This window comes from Leucoraja erinacea, unplaced genomic scaffold (genome assembly GCF_028641065.1).
Source record: "Leucoraja erinacea ecotype New England unplaced genomic scaffold, Leri_hhj_1 Leri_87S, whole genome shotgun sequence".
NCBI lineage: Eukaryota > Metazoa > Chordata > Chondrichthyes > Rajiformes > Rajidae > Leucoraja > Leucoraja erinaceus.
Genome location: NW_026576817.1, coordinates 259770 through 277356, shown reverse-complemented (window position 1 = coordinate 277356; position 17587 = coordinate 259770). Strand labels below are relative to the sequence as shown.

Sequence of the window (17587 nt, the reverse complement as noted above, 5' to 3'; positions counted from 1 at the left end):
ATAGCCTACACTCATTGTAATGTACGATGTACATCAGTAAATTGTAATGCAAATATTCCTCACCATTTTCCTAATGGGACCAGTATCTTAAGATGATTATGCCAATCAGCAGCCCCCCTCCCCCCCCCCCCGACACAGCCTTAGCCCCCAGGATCTCTCACTATGACTGTATGCATGTAATAGATTTATCATTATTGAAATCATATTCTATGTCGCTCTTCCAGGGAGATGGGGTACTGCATTTCGTTCAGTGCTGGGTACACAGCTATTTACAATATATAGTTAATCTCTGGATGAGGGAATTGAAGGCAATATCTCCAATTCTTGCGGATGACACTAAGGTTGGTGTGGCAGTGTTATCTGTGAAAGAGGATGCTAGGAGACTGCACAGCACACTTGACATTGCTGGGTGAGTGCTGCTTTATCATTTCTGGCAGATGCAGTATAATGTGGGACATAACTGATGAGTTCTTCACATTTTATGGCAAAAACGTTAACAGCAGTGTCTATTATCTAAATTGACCACGATAATAAAGGGGAGATGCAGCGAGACCTGGGTGTCATGGTATACCAGTATACCAGTCATAGGCATGCAGGTGCAGCAGGCAGTAAAAGAAAGCGAATGGTACCAGTATCTTTCATTGCAAAAGATTGTGCTTATAGCAGGAGGATCTCTGCAGCATAAAGGTCTTGGTGAGACAGCCTGGATATTGCGTACAGTTCTGGCCTAGTCTCCACGTCATACTGACATAGAAGGGTACATTGTTATAGCCACAGAGGGATAAGCAAATGAGCAGGTTTGTAGACTGATTCCTGGGTTGACAGCATACCCACCACAGCTGGATCAGGGATGTCATATACTCTCTAGAATTTAGGAGATTGAGAGGGGATCTTATAGAAACTTAAAAAATTCTTAAGGGGTTGGACAGGCTAGATGCAGGAAGATTGTTCATGATGTTGGGGAAGTCCAGGACAAGGGGTCACAGCTTAAGGATAAGGGGGAATCCTTTAAAACCGAGATGAGAAGAACTTTTTTCACACAGAGAGTGGTGAATGTCTGGAACTCTCTGCCACAGAGGGTAGTTGAGGCCAGTTCATTGGCTATATTTAAGAGGGAGTTAGATGTGGCCCTTGTGGCTAAGGGATCAGAGGGTATGGCGAGAAGGCAGGTACGGGATACTGAGTTGGATGATCAGCCATGATCATATTGAATGGCGGTGCAGGCTCGAAGGGCCGAATGGCCTACTCCTGCACCTAATTTCTATGTTTCTATGTTTCTATTAGGGTAGCTTGTTATAGAAATAATCTCATAAGCAAATAAGCAGGATTGCGTACATTTGAGGTTGACAGCATACCCACCAGAGCAGAGATCAGGGAGGGATTACGTGCCCTCCACTCTCAACCCTAGTCTCATAAAGATCATTCGGTAGTTCTAGCCTTCAATCTTTCAATAGCTTAGGTCAGCAACTATTCTGTGGTTTCATACAGCTACTTTGAAGATTGACGCGCATGCGGACTGGCGGGCTTCTTCACATAATCCCTCACTGCAACTTCTCATAAAATAAAGATCAAACTTCTAACGGTAACCTTTTCCTTCTCTCCAGAGATGCTGCCTGTCTTTCTGTCTGCCAAGCAGTTCTCTATCCATGTCAATACCCTACCCCCAATACCATGTACACTAATTTTGCACACTAATCTCTTGTGTGGACCTTGACAAAGGCTTTTTGAAAGTCCAGATACACCACATCCATTGGCTCTCCCTTATCCATTCTACTTGTTACATCCTCAAAAAATTCCAGAAGATTAGTCAAGCATGATTTCCCCTTCATAAATCCATGCTGACTTTGACCGATCCTACCATTGCTTTCCAAATGCGCAGCAATTACATCTTTAGATTAGACTAGGCTTGTATTCACGGGAGAACGTACAAACTCCGTACAGACAGCACCCCTATTTGGGATCGAACCCGAGTCTCTGGCGCCGAAAGTGCTGTAAGGGCTCTTAAAGATCGCGTAGTCAGGGGATATGGGGAGAAGGCAGGAACGGGGTACTGATTGGGGATGATCAGCCATGATCACATTGAATGGCGGTGCTGGCTCAAAGGGCCGAATGGCCAACTCCTGCCTATTGTAAGGCAGCAATTCTACCGCTGCGCCACCCTAACTGATTAATTTTTGATTCATTTTAAAAAATACAAGGCAGCTGGCACGTGCAAATGAAAGAATTTACATTTTAAAGTGTGTGTTTCGGTACCTCAACACAAGGCATTCTTCCAGAGTAGCTGGCAGCTGTGTATCCGTAGGTGAAGTTGGCAATCAGCTTGAGACCCATCTGTCGAGCGTGGAGCAACTTTGTCAGTGCTTTGTCCTTCTTGTTGTCTTTCATGGTCTGTTTCACCATGATCCGGGTCTTCAGTATCTCAGCCAGCATTCGTGGTAACACACCTTTCCGCACAGAGGGCTGCAACAGCAATGACGGCAACACGTTAGAACAAATGATCAAAACGAAAACCTCCAGAAAAATGTTCACTCCCAAATATTCAAACAACCGGACGGAGGAGGTCATTGAGGCAGGGACTATCGCAGAGTTGAAAAAAAGCAATTAGACAGGTACAGGTTGATAGGGATATGGGCTAAACGCAGGCACACTGATATGATACGTTCTGTATTCATGCCTGCTATATTCCATTGTGCTGATGCAAAGCAAGAATTTCATTGACCTATCTGGGACACATGACAATAAACTCTCTTGACTTGAGGTGGGACATGATGGTCAGTGTGGACAAGTTGGGCTGAAGGGCCTGTTTCCATGCTGTATCACAACTTTCTTGCTACACTAATGTACCAAACATAAGATCAGAAAATGCTGAAAATTGTTTGTTTAGTGTGTTTTGTAACGCGATATATAGAGGCTCCGTTAGGGAGACTCACAGAGACATGCAGCACAAACACAGGCCCTTCGGCCCAGCTAGTCCACGCCAACCAAGGGACTGCATGATGGCGCAGTGGTAGAGTTGCTGCCTTACAGCGAATGCAGCGCCAGAGACCCGGGTTCAATCCCGACTACGGAGTTTGTACCTTCTCCCCGTGACCTGCATGGGTTTCGTCCGAGGTCTTCGGTTTCCTCCCATACTCTAAAGACGTACAAGTATGTATGTTAATTGGCTTGGTAAATGTTTAAAAAAATGTCCCGAGTGTGTGTAGGATAGTGTCAATGTGCGGGGATCGCTGGTTGGCGCAGACCCAGTGGGCCGAAGGGCCTGATTCCATGCTGTATCTCTAATCTAAACTAAACTAAGATGACCCATCTACAGTTGCCCCACCTGTCCATATCCCTCTAAATCTTTCCTATCCATGTACCTGTCTAAGAGTCTTAAATGTTATAGTCCCTGCTTCAACTACCTCCTCTGGCAGCTCGCTCTATATACCCACCACCCTCTGCGTGAAAACGTTGCTCCTCAAGTTCCTAATAAATCTTTTCTCTCTCAACTTTATAGCCATGTTCTCTGGTTCTCGATTCCCCTACTCTTGGTAAACGACCCTATGCATTCACCCTATCTCATTGAAACATATAAGATTGCTAAGGGTTTGGACACCCTAGAGGCAGGAAACATGTTCCCGATGTTGGGGGAGTCCAGAACCAGGGGCCACAGTTTAAGAATAAGGGGTAAGCCATTTAGAACGGAGACGAGGAAACACTTTTTCTCACAGAGAGTGGTGAGTCTGTGGAATTCTCCGCCTCAGAGGGTGGTGGAGGCAGGTTCTCTAGATGCTTTCAAGAGAGAGCTAGATAGGGCTCTTAAAAATAGCAGTCAGGGGATATGGGGAGAAGGCAGGAACGGGGTACTGATTGGGGATGATCAGCCATGATCACATTGAATGGCGGTGCTGGCTCGAAGGGCCAAATGGCCTACTTCTACAGCTATTGTCTATTATCTATCTATCCCACATCATTTTTACACCACTATCAAAGGGAAATCATGCTTGACTAATCTGGAATTTTTGAGGATGTAACAAGTAGAATGGATAAGGGAGAGCCATTGGATGTGGATTTTCAAAAAGCTTTTGACAAGGTCCCACACAAGAGTGGGCAAAATTAGAGCACATGGTATTGGGGGTAGGGTATTGTCATTGATAGACAATTGGTTGGCAGACAGGAAGCAAAGAGTAGGGATTAACGGGTCCTTTTCAGAATGGCAGGCAGTGACTAGTGGGGTGCCACATGGCTCAATGCTGGGACCCCAGTTGTTTACAATATATATTAGCGATTTAGATGAGGGAATTAAATGTAACATCTCCAAGTTTGCGAATGACACAAAGCTGGGTGGCAGTGTGAGCTGCGATGAGGATGCTATGAGGCTGCTGGGTGACTTGGACAGGTTGGGTGAGTGGGCAGATTCATGGCATATGCAGTATCATGTGGATAAATGTGAGGTTATCCACTTTGGTGGCAAGAACTCAATGGGACAGGCAGCATCTCTGGAGAGAAGGAAAAGGTGACGTTTCGGGTCGAGACCCTTCTTCAGACTGATGTATCTGAATTGTGTCAGATTAGGAAAAAGGGGAGGTGAAACGTGACCTGGGTGTGCTTGTACATCACGCACTGAAAGTAAGCATGCAGGCACAGCAGGCAGTGAAGAAAGCTAATGACATGTTGGCCTTCATTGCGAGAGGATTTGAGTTTAGGAACAAGATCCTACTGCAGTTGTACAGGGCCCTGGTGAGACCGCACCTGGAGTATTGTGTGCAATTTTTGTCTCCTAATTTGAGGAAGGACGTTATTGTTATTGAGGGAGTACAGCGAAGGTTCACCAGGTTAATTCCCGCGGGACTGACATATGAGGAAAGAATGGGTTGACTGGGTTTGTATTCACTGAAATTTAGAAGGATGAGAGGGGATCTTATTGAAACATAAAATTCTTAAAGGACTGGACAGGCAAGATGCAGGAAAAATGTTCCCGATGTTGGGGGAATCCAGAACCAGGGGCCACACAGTTTAAGAATAAGGGGTAGGCCATTTTGGACTGAGATGGGGAAAAACGTTTTCACCCAGAGAGTTGTGAATCTGTGGAATTCTCTGCCACAGAAGGCAGTGGAGGCCGATTCACTGGAGTACTCTGGTACTGATAACCACAGTATTAAAACACCTATGAAAAAGGACAGACCTTTTGGAGTTGCTGCCTCACAGCACCAGAGACTCGGGTTCCATCCTAACTAGGGGTGCTGTCTGTACGGAGTTTGCACATTCTCTCTGTGACTGTGCATGTTTTCTCCGGGATCTCAGGTTTCCTCCGACACTCCAAAGACGTACAGGTTTGTAGGCTAATTGGCTTTGGTATAAATGTAAATTGTCCCCAGTGTGTATAGGATAGCGTTAGAGTGAGTGGATCTCTGGTGGGCGTGGAGTTGATGGGCCGAAGGGCTTGATGCTGCGCTGTCTCTCCAAACTAAACTTAAAAACTTGGTCCACTAATTAAAGTTCTAAATTGAGGCTCGGCCAAATCTGCAGGTATTAGACAAGAGCTGGCGAAAGTTGATTGGAGTAAGTTGTTTGGGGACAAATGAACATCTGCCAAATGGGAGGCTATTAAAAAACAAAATATCGAGAGTTCAAGGTCTCCGTTTTGCTGTTAAACTGAAGGGCAAGGTTCACTGGAGCAAGGAACCCTGGATGACAAGAAATATGGAGGCTCGGGTCAGAAAGGGAAAGGTGCTATGGGTCAGGTACAAAATAGAAACATAGAAAATAGGTGCAGGATGAGGCCATTTGGCCCTTCGAGCCAGCAGCGCCATTCATTGTGATCACGGCTGATCGTCCCCAATCAATAACCCGTGCCTGCCATCTCCCCATATCCCTTGATTCCACCAGCCCCTAGGGCTCTATCTAAAAGCCCTGTCCCACTGTACGAGTTCATTCAAAGAGCTCTCACAAGTTTGCCCTGATTCGAACTCGGAGATTTACGGTAATGGCCGCTCGTTGGTACTCGGGGCTCTCGTGGACATTTTTTAACAGGTTGAAAAATCTTCACGAGTCTTCCCGAGCTTACCTGCCGTTAGCGAGTCTTCCCGAGTACCTGCCGTTAGCGTTACGAGCCGCTAAGAGACGTCCCCGAGCTCCGACGTACCCGCTACGTTCATTCTACGTGCTTACCACGAGTTTGATTTTTTTTAAACACGGGAGAGCTCTTGAATGAACTCGTATCGTGGGACAGGGCTTTAACTCTCTCTTAAATCCATCCAGTGACTTGGCCTCCACTGCCCTCTGTGGCAGGGAATTCCACAAATTCACAACTCTCTGGGTGAAAACGTTTTTTCTCACCTCAGTCTTAAATGGCCTCCCTTTTATTCTAAGATTGTGGCCCCTGTTTCTGGACTCGCCCAACATTGGAAATCGATGGAGTATAACAGATGCAGGAAGTTACTAAAGGAAATTGGGAAAGCTAGAAGATTGGGGAGAATCCAGAGCTTTTAATAAGACTGTTGAGGAGAAAAATCAAAAGAGCATTTGGAGGGAAATAGGCCACCTCGAGAAACAAGGTGGACATCAATATTTGGAGCTGCGTAAAGTTGTCAATGGCTATATTTTGATTCAGCTTTAGTTTAGTTTATTGTCACGTGTACTGAGTTACTGTACAGTGAAAAGCTTTTGTTGCGTGCAAACCAGTCAGCAGAAAGACATGATTACAATCGAGCCGCCCAGTGTACAGATATAGGATAGACAATAGGTGCAGGAGTAGGCCATTCTTGGCGTGATCTTTGATTCCACCCTCTCCCTTGAGCCTCACATCCGTCATGTCATTAAAACCTCCTTCTTTCATCTCCGCAACATCGCCAAACTCAGACCCTCTCTCACACCTCCCGCTGCTGAAAGACTCATCCATGCCTTCATCTCCTCCCGACTGGACTACTGCAACTCACTTCTCCTTGGCATCAGCTCCACCTACATCAACCGACTCCAACTGGTCCAGAACGCAGCCGCCCGACTCATCACCCACACCAAACCCTGGCATCACATCACTCCAGTCCTCAAACAACTTCACTGGCTTCCCATCTCCCACCGGATCACCTACAAAATCCTGATCCTCACCTACAAAGCCCTCCACCATCTGCCCCCCCCCATATCTCACTGACCTCCTCTCCCCCTACCAACCCTCACGGTCCCTCAGATCCACATCAGCCGGTCTCCACTCCATCCACAAGTCCAACCTCCGCAGTTTTGGGGACAGAGCCTTCTCCAGGGCAGCTCCCAGGCTATGGAACTCCCTCCCCCAACTGATCCGCAATTCCGTGTCCCTCACCATCTTCCAGTCCCGCCTGAAGACCCATCTCTTCACCTCTGCCTATCCTTAGCCCCACGTCCCCCTCCCTTTTCATCTGTGCATTAATTGCCTCATATTGTGTTTTGTATTGAATTCTGTCTTTACTTTGTGTACTAGTCATGTCTCTACTATTTATTTCATTCCCCTTACATGATTTTCCTCTACCTGCTAAATTTTTGTAAGGTGTCCTTGAGACTCTTGAAAGGCACCCATAAATAAAATGTGTTATTATTATTATTGTTCTGCCCTTGGAGCCAGCACCACCATTCAATGTGATCATGGCTGATCATCCCCAATCAGTACCCCGTTCCTGCCTTCTCCCCATATCCCCTGACTCCGCTATCAGGCAACATCTGTGGAGAACATGGATAGGTGACGTTTCACAGAGTGCTGGAGTAACTCAGCGGGTCAGGCAGCATCTGTGGAGAACATGGATAGGTGACGTTTCACAGAGTGCTGGAGTAACTCAGCGGGTCAGGCAGCATCTGTGGAGAACATGGATAGGTGACGTTTCACAGACTGCTGGAGTAACTCAGCGGGTCAGGCAGCATCTGTGGAGAACATGGATAGGTGACGTTTCACAGAGTGCTGGAGTAACTCAGCGGGTCAGGCAGCATCTGTGGAGAACATGGATAGGTGACGTTTCACAGAGTGCTGGAGTAACTCAGCGGGTCAGACAGCATCTGTGGGGAACATGGCCATGTTCGGGGTGGGTCCCATGTTGTTGAGTTTCTACATTTACGTAGGCTAACTTTCAATTTTTTGTGGGTGGGGGGAAAACTGGAAGAGAGGACAATAGGCGCAGGAGTAGGCCATTCGGCCCTTCGAACCAGCACCGCCATTCAATGTGATCATGGCTGATCATCCGCAATCAGTACCCCGTTCCTGCCTTCTCATCATATCCCTTGACTCCACTATCTTTTAGAGCCCTATCTAGCTCTCTGTTGAACGTATCCAGAGAACCGGCCTCCACCGCCCTCTGAGGCAGAGGGGCAGGACAAAGCAAGGCAACTTTTTCAACAGACGGTGGTGGGTGTATGAAGTAAGCTGCCAGCGGAGGGAGTTGAGGCTGGGATTATTACAACATTGAACAGACTTTTGGACATGTACATGGATAGGACAGGTTTACATGGATATGGACCATACGCAGGTAGGTAGGACTAGTGTAGATGGGACTAGAGTAGATGGGGCTAGTGCAGATGGGGCATGTTGGTCAGCATGGACAAGTTGGGCTGAAGGGTCTGTTTGCGCACTGTATGACTCTATGAGGTAATAGGTGAACACTGGTGAGGGGGGTTTTGACAGGCAGATGGTTGGAAAACTATCCAGAGATGTAAACAGGAGGTGCGAGACAATTTGGCTTCATTTCCTTGTAGCTGTCAAATTCTTTTATAACACCTTTCCCAATGAAGGAGTAAGTAGAATTCAAATACTGGCGAATAATTAAAAATACCCTTCCGCTGGTTTTAGTTTTAATAACAGTCCCCATAAGAGAAGTGTAATTCCTACCTTAATAAAGGCCACTCCATTTGGGGAGATGGTGATATCAGTCCAGAGTTGGTGAAGCAAGTCTGAAGGCACTCTCTGGGAAGTGCAGCCAAATTTAAACTCTTCTTCTCTGTTAAAGATATAAAAAACATTATTTTCTCATCCACGATGTTTAAGTTCATGAGTTATAGACAATAGACTATAGGTGCACGAGCCCTTCGAGCCAGCACTGCCTTTCAATGTGATCATCCCCAATCACTACCCCGTTCCTGCCTTCTCCCCATATCCCCTGGCTCCGCTATCTTTACAATACAATACAATACAATTTATTTGTCACTTGAACCTCATAGAGGCTTAAGTGAAAAGTTGTTTCTGCAGTCATACATACAAGAAAAAAAAAAGACCCAAGACACAACACAATTTACACAGACATCCATCACAGCGCATAGAAACATAGAAACTAGGTGCAGGAGGAGGCCATTCGGCCCTTCGAGCCAGCACCGCCATTCATTGTGATCATGGCTGATCGTCCCCAATCAATAACCCGTTCCTGCCTTATCCCCATATCCCTGGACTTCACAAGCCCTATCTAACTCTCTCTTAAATCCATCCAGTGATTTGGCCTCCACTGCCCTCTGTGGCAGGAATTCCATAAATTCACCACTCTCTGTGTGAAAAAAGTTCTCCTCATCTCGGTTCTAAAGGATTTCCCCCTTATCCTTAAGCTGTGACCCCTTGTCCTGGACTTCCCCAACATCGGGAACAATCTTCCTGCATCTAGCCTGTCCAACCCCTTAAGAATTTTGTAAGTTTCTATAAGATCCCCTCTCAATCTCCTAAATTCTAGAGTATAAACCAAGTCTATCCAGTCTTTCTTCATAAGACAGTCCTGACATCCCAGGAATCAGTCTGGTGAACCTTCTCTGCACTCCCTCTATGGCAATAATGTCCTTCCTCAGATTTGGAGACCAAAACTGCACGCAATACTCCAGGTGTGGTCTCACCAAGACCCTGTACAACTGCAGTAGAACCTCCCTGCTCCTATACTCAAATCCTCTTGCTATGAAAGCCAACATACCATTTGCTTTCTTTACTGCCTGCTGCACCTGCATGCCTACCTTCAATGACTGGTGTACCATGACACCCAGGTCTCGCTGTATCTCTCCCTTTCCCAATCGGCCACCATTTAGATAATAATCTGCTTTCCCGTTTTTTCCACCAAAATGGATAACCTCACATTTATCCACATTATACTGCATCTGGCAAACATTTGCCCTCTCACCCAGCCTATCCAAGTCACCTTGCAGTCTCCTAGCATCCTCCTCACACCTAACACTGCCCCCCAGCTTAGTGTCATCCGCAAACTTGGAGATATTGCCTTCAATTCCCTCATCCAGATCATTAATATATATTGTAAAAAGCTGGGGTCCCAATACTGAGCCTTGCGGTACCCCACTAGTCACTGCCTGCCATTGTGAAAAGGACCCGTTTACTCCTACTCTTTGCTTCCTGTTTGCCAGCCAGTTCTCTATCCACATTAATACTGAACCCCCAATGCATCTCCACCTCGCTGTGATGGAAGGCAAAAAAAACGTATCTCTCCCCTGCACTCCCCTCCCCCCCCCCCGATGTCAGAGTCAAAGCCCCCGGCGGGCGATAACAATTGTCCCGCGGCCATTAACGCCGCGCCCGGTGATGCAAGGCCGCGCTCCGGGTCTTGTTGTTGGAGCCCCGGGCGGGCGCTGGCAAAGTCCCGCAGCCGTTGAAGCCACGCCGGGCGATGATGTAAGGCCCCGCTCCAGATCATCCTCGACCCCGCTACTCAGGCGGGTGAAGTCGCCGTTGTGGAAGCCCCGAAAAGCGGTCTCCCAGCAGGGACCCGCGGGCTCCCGATATCACTGTCCACCAGACCTGCGGTTGGAGCCTCCGAATCTCCGAGGGTCGGGTCACAGCAGCGCGCCACCACCGCTCCTCCCGCTCCGGACTCGGCCAGCTCCGTGATGGTGAGTAGCTCCGCAGCTCCGTGACTGGAGCCCCAGGACGTTCCTGCTGGAGGCCGCTCCACGTTGCAGCCCCAACGACAACGGAGACCCGACAGGGAAAGGTCGGGTTCTCCGTGCAGGGGAAAAATGTTAAAAGTTTCCCCCCCCACCCCCCCCCCCACACACACACACACACACACACACACACACACACATACCCCATCAAAAAAATAAAAACTACATTAAAACGGGACAAAAAATAACAAAAAGACAGACGGACTGCAGAGGCCGCTGCGACGTGAGTCACGCCGCCCACCGGAACTTAAGAGCCCTATCTAGCTCTCTCTTGAAAGTATCCAGGGAACCGGCCTCCACCGCCCTCTGAGGCAGAGAATTCCACAGACTCACCACTCCCAGTGAGAAAAAGTGTTTCCTCGTCTCCGTTCTAAATGGCTTACCCCTTATTCTTAAACTGCGTGTGGCCCCTGGTTCTGGACTCCCCAACATCGGGAACATGTTTCCTGCCTCTAGCGTGTCCAAACCCTTCTAGGAGCAGAATGAGGCTATTCAGCCCATCGAGTCTACTTCCAATAATGGCTGATCTGCTTTTCCCGCTCATCTTCATTCTCCTGCCTTCTCCCCCAGGACCCGACATCGGTACTAATCAAAAACCCGTCAATTGCCACCTCAATAATATCCATTAACCTATTGTCAGTTTAGTTTTAGAGATATAACATGGAAACAGGGTCTTTGGCCCACCTTGTCCACACCGACCATCGATCACCCGTTCACACTAGATCAATGTAACCCCATTTTCTCAACCCCCCACACACACACACACACTGGGTGAAAAATTTAGATGCCAATTAACCTACAAACTCACGTGTCTTTGGAATGTGGGAGGAAACCGGAACACCCGGAAGAAACCCACGCGAGCACAGGGAGAAGGTGACAACTGCACACAGACAATATCCGAGGACAGGATAGAACCTGTGTCTCTGGCCCTGTGAAGCAGCAACTCTGCCAGCTGCGACACAAGGCTGCCTGACTTGAGAATATTTCTTAAATAGTTTAAAACTGGAGTAATCTTGCTATTTTGGCCAACTGTTGCTGCACAATGTCTGAGAGGGTTCACAGTTCACATTAGTTCATAAGTGATAGGAGAAAAATGAGGCCATTTAGCCCATTACTCCACCGTTCATTCATGGCTGATCTATCTCTCCCTCCTAACCCCATTCTCCTGCCTTATCCCCATAACCTCTGACACTCATACTAATCATGAAATCTGTCAATATTCGTCGTAGAATGCCACAGATTCACCACCCTCTGACTAAAGAAATTCCTCCTCATCTCCTTCCGAAAGGTCCAACCTTGTATTCTAAGCCTATGGCCTCTGGCCCTGGACCACACCATACAATGCACAATGATCTTAGAGTCATTGACTCAGTGAACCTGTGCAGTATAGAATCAGCCCCTTCGGCCCACCTTGTCCATGCCAACCAAGTTTGCAAACAGGATTACTATTTACCTGCTATTGACCTAAAGCCCTACCAACTTTGCCGCTCCATATATATATCTCAGTGGCTTTTAAAACTTGTAATTGTGTCCACTTCTATAGCTTTCTCTGGCAGTTCGTTCCAGATACGGACTTCCCTCCGAGTGACAATATTGCCCCCTCCCTCCCCCGAGGTCTCTTTTAAATCTCTCCCGTTTCATTTTATGCCTGTACCCTCTAGTTTTAGAATCCTCTACCCTGGGAAAAAAAATGTGAGCGTTCAGTTTATCCATGTCCCTCATGATCTTGTACCCCTCAATAAGGTCACCCCTCAGCCCCCTACGTCCCAGCCTATCACTCAAGCTCGCAAGCCCAGGTAACGCCGGAGATAGACACAAAATGCCTGAGTAACTCAGCGGGACAGGCAGCATCTCTAGATAGAAGGAATTTAAGAATAAGGAGTAAGCCATTTAGAACGGAGACGAGGAAACACTTTTTTCTCACAGAGTGGGAATTCTCTGCTTCAGAGGGCGGTGGAGGCAGGTTCTCTGGATGCTTTCAAAAGAGTGCTAGATAGAGCTCTTAAAAATAGTCAGGGATATGGGGAGAAGGCAGGAACGGGGTACTGATTGGGGATGATCAGCCCTGATCACATTGAATGGCGGTGCTGGCTGGAAGGGCCGAATGGCCTACTCGTGCACCTATTGTCTATTGAATGGGTGACATTTCGGGTCGAGACCCTTCTTCAGACTTGCCCCGAAACATCACACATCCCTTCTCTCCAGAGATGCTGCCTGTCCCGCTGAGTTACTCCAGCATTTTGCGTCTATCTTCGGTGTAAACCAGCGTCTACAGTTCCCTCCTACACAAGCCCAGGTAACATCCTGGTGAATGCCTTCTGCACCGTTCCAATCTAGTGACATCCTTCAGACGCTCAGCAAAGCTCACTCACGCAAGGTGATTTTTTTCCCTCCATTACTTCATTGTAGTGGTTGTTTCAAAGAGTAGAACTCCTGACCAGAATACAAAATGTGCTCTTGTTCTGCAGTCTGCCAAGTTAATAAATTATTTAACAGAAGGCAAGTCTACAGCTAGCTGTCGGAGAATTCAATGTGGGGCAAGATACATTTTGGTCTGATTCAAAGGTCTTATTTAAACCAAGCTCAATCCAATTCCATTACAAAAGACAAAAGTGCCGGGGGAAACTCAGTGGATCAGTTTAATGTATTTAGAGATACAAGGTGGAAACAGGCCATTCGGCCCACCCAGTCCACGCTGACCATGATCATCCGTAAACTAGTTCTATCCTACACATTAGGGTCAATTTACAGAAGCCAATTAACCTACAAACCTGCACATCTCTGGGATGTGGGAGGAATCCGGAGCAACTGGAGAAAGCCCACGCAGTCACGGGGAGAAAGTGCAAACTCGATACAGATGCACAAAATTTTTAGTGTTTGTTAAAAGTTTGTTTTAATGTTCTCCGGTTTGTCTTATGTGAGGGGAGGGGGAGAGGGAGGGGATTCGGGGAAACTTTTGCCGGAGATGCGATTGATTTTTGCATCGCATTCTCCGGGTGCTCTGTGGCCTTCGATCGATGGATCTGGAGGCCTCCTTGGACTGTTGTGGACTTAACATCGGAGCGGATCCCTTGCCTGGGATCGCTCCCACCGCAGCCTGCGGACTTACCATCAAGAGCTCGCAGTCTCGGGAGAGGCCGTGTCGGGAGCTCCAACGTCGCGGAAGGTTCGGCCAGCCCCGACGCGAGGTTCGACGCAGGGGCTGATTGCCTCGACGCGGAGAGCCCAAACGCCGCCGTCGTCCTGTCAACGGAGGCTCGAGGCCCCCGGCCGCAGGAGAGCAAAGGGAAGGGACTTGAACTTTATTTCGCCTTCCATCACAGTGAGGAATGTGGAGGAGTCGCTGTGGTGGATGTTCATGTTAAAATGTGTTTTGGGTGTTCCGTTGCTTTTTATTTGTGTGACTGACTTGGCAAATGAAATTCCTCGTATGTTGCAAAACATACTTGGCTAATAAAGTACTATTCTGACTATTCAACCGCTGAGTACCTCCAGCACTTGAATGAATGAATGCATGAATAATGCAGTGAAATTCTTTGCTTGCATGCCAAGGTATGCAATAGGCACCACATAATGGGGGTCGACTTGCTATTTGCTCAGGATTCTTCTACATGTACATTTTCTCCAACCCCGATATAGTGGGTCCCAACAAACAGCACAGATGGCCACATCATTAGCAGCAAAATGTCTTACTTCCCAAGGTAGTCAGTGTTGCCCAGGCATGTGGAGTAACAATAGTTGTACGCTATGATGATAGAGGGGTAGAGGGACTGGAAGTCCAAGACCAGGACAGAGTTGCTGTAGAAGCGTGACTCGGGCTCCATCACGAGAGGAATGCACTGGGGAGCTCTCATGCGGGATCGCTGCTTGGCGCTGGGGGTGACTGCGATGTAGTTCAATGGTTTGGCAAAACGCAACATCATCGACTCCACACGATACTGTGAAAACAGGAACATGTTAGTCAACGGCTACACAGTTGTGCTGCCTTACAGAGACCCGGCTTTGATCCGGACCAAGGGTGCTGTCCGTGTGGAGTTTGCACTTTTACCCCGGTCACCTCGTAGGTTTCCTCCCACACTCCAAAAACATACAGGGCGGCACAGCGGTAGTGTTGCTGCCTCACAGCGCCAGAGACCCGGCTTCCAACCTTCAGGTTTCGGCCCGAAACGTCACCTATTCCTTTGCTCCATAGATGCTGCTGCACCCGCTGAATTTCTCCAGCACTTTTGGCTACCTTCGATTTTCCAGCATCTGCAGTTCCTTCTTAAACATGTTCATGTCAAAGCTAATTCCATGTCAAACAATCTTGTCAAACTCTCCTCACAGCTTTCCTGTTTATCCTTTCTGTCTAATTCCTCAAGAGTTACCTCCATCCCACCGTGGACATTGCTCTTTGTCAACGGAGTGGAGCGTAGATGGGGCATGTTGGTCTGCTTGGGCAAGTTAGGCCAAAGGGCTTGTTTCTGTGCTGCCTGACACTTAAGGGTCTATTTAATGTCTCCTTTTCCTATAGCTTGGTATAAATGGAGTTTTGAAGAAGGGTTTTGACCCAAAACTTTACTGCTTCCCAGAGATGCTGTCTGTCCCGCTGAGTCAATCGACAATAAGTGCAGGAGGAGGCCATTCGGCCCTTCGAGCCAGCACCGCCATTCAATGTGATCATGGCTGATCTTCCCCAATCAGTACCCCATTCCTGCCTTCTCCCCATATCCCCTGACTCCGCTATCTTTAAGAGCCCTATCAAGCTCTCTCTTGAAAGTATCCAGAGAACCTGCCTCCACCGCCCTCTGAGGCAGAGAATTCCACAGACTCGCCACTTTGAAAAGACTTTGCCTTCCATCACAGTGGGTTCACTGTGATGGATGTTTCTGTAAATTGAACTGTGTGTATGTCTGTAGGAAATTGTCTGTAGGATTGCTTGTATGGTTGTGGAAACGACATGTAATAAATGACATGTAATAAATATTGATTGATATTGATTGAATATTGACGCTCTGTGTGGGGAAAAAGTATTTCCTCGTCTCCGTTCTAAATGGCTTACTCCTTATTCTTCCAGCAAAATGCTAGAGTGACAAAGAGAGTCACTCCCGCATTTTGTGCCTATCGTCGGTGTAAACTAGCATCTGCAGTTCCTTCCTGCACGTTAAAATAGAGTTCTGCAGTTATCCTACAGATGCAGATATGAAATATCAATCCGAGAACAGTTTTTGTTAATCAAATATTGTTAAACATAATGACGAGCTAACAGAATAACAACATTTCAGCCAGAGTACAATTATTCTCCATGCAATTATCAGGCACACTTTGTGTTTCATGTAGATCCAAATCTAGCAGTGTTTAAATTGGGGAAAAGTTCAACAGGGTGGAAGATAAGTTAGTGCTTTAACCGTTCTTTTAATAAGTAAAAGTAAACATTATGCACTCAACATTCAGTGTTTATCAGCCTATGCGTTTACTCAGATTAAAATCTACTTCCTGTACTTTATGAAAAACTCATAATGATAATCAAATTAGTTAGAAATTGGCGCAAGGCAAACGTCGCAGGGATGAGTTCAACATAAGGACATGTGATAGGAGCAGAATTAGGCCATTCGGCCAACCTAGTCAACCACCATTCAACCATGGCTGATCTATCTCTCCCCCTTAACCCCATTCTCCTGCCTTCTCCCCATAACCCCTGACACCCATACTAAGCAAGAATCTATCTGCCTTAAAAAATATCCATTGATTTGGCCTCCACAGCCGTCTGTGGCAAAGAATTCCACCCTCTGACTAAAGTTGACCCTCAGCTTCCTATTAAATCGTTCCCCAATCATCTTAACTCTATGTCCTCTAGTTCTCGATTCCCTCAACCCTAGAGAAACGTCTTAGCACATTCTTCCTATCTGTTCCCCTCATGATTTTATACTGACCCTGACCTTGGACGCTGTCACTGTGGAGTTTGCACGTTCCCCCAGTGACAGCGTGGGTTTCCAACAGGTGCTCCAGTTTAGTTTGGAGATACAGCACGGAAAAAGGCCCTTCGGCCCACCGAATCCACGCCGACTAGCGATCACACTAGTTTGATGGGGACAATTTACAAAGGCCAAATAACCTACAAACCCACATATCTGTGGGATGTGGGAGGAAACCAGAGAACCCGGAGAAAACCCACACAGTCACAGGGAGAACGTGCAAACTCCTCATAGACAGTACCTGTAGTCAGGATTGAACCAGTGTCTGGCACCGTAAGGCAGCAACTCTACCAGCTGTGCCACTGTGCAGCCCAGTGCAACTTTATCCCCAGGATCGCTATCGTGATCAGTTTTTTTACCAGCTGTTACCAGGCAACTGAACCATCCTATCACCAATTAAAGAGCGGTCCTGAGCTCCTATCTATCTCACTGAAGACCCTTGGACTATATTTAATCGGACTTTACCTCGCAGTAAACGTTATTCCCTTTATCGGGTATCTGTACACTGTGAATGGCTCGATTATAATCATGTACAGTCTTTCCGCTGATTGGATAGCACACTAAAGCTTTTCACTGTACCTTGGTACATGTGTCAATAAAGTAAACATTACTTGAACATCTTTTGATGCAAGGACCAGTTTAGGGGGATATGGGCCAATTGCAGGCAGGTGGGACTAAGGTAGATGGGGCATGTTGGCCGGTGTTGAGCAAGTTGGGCCGAAGGCCTATTTCCATGCTGTGACTCGATCCTTTCTCACCATTTTCAGACC

The 17587-nt window shown here is 47.3% G+C and overlaps 1 protein-coding gene across 1 annotated transcript in view; it reads right to left on the bottom strand.

Moving 5' to 3' along the window:
- The window catches only part of rev3l (REV3 like, DNA directed polymerase zeta catalytic subunit), a 223002-nt gene that overhangs the window by 21691 nt on the left and 183724 nt on the right, over positions 1–17587 (bottom strand). Inside the window, exons 23-25 of the mRNA XM_055631707.1 lie at positions 14557–14801; positions 8828–8936; positions 2254–2460 (exon numbers count right to left, since the gene is read on the bottom strand). Coding sequence (XP_055487682.1) covers positions 2254–2460; positions 8828–8936; positions 14557–14801 — 561 coding nt within the window. The remainder of the gene's footprint in view (positions 1–2253; positions 2461–8827; positions 8937–14556; positions 14802–17587) is intronic.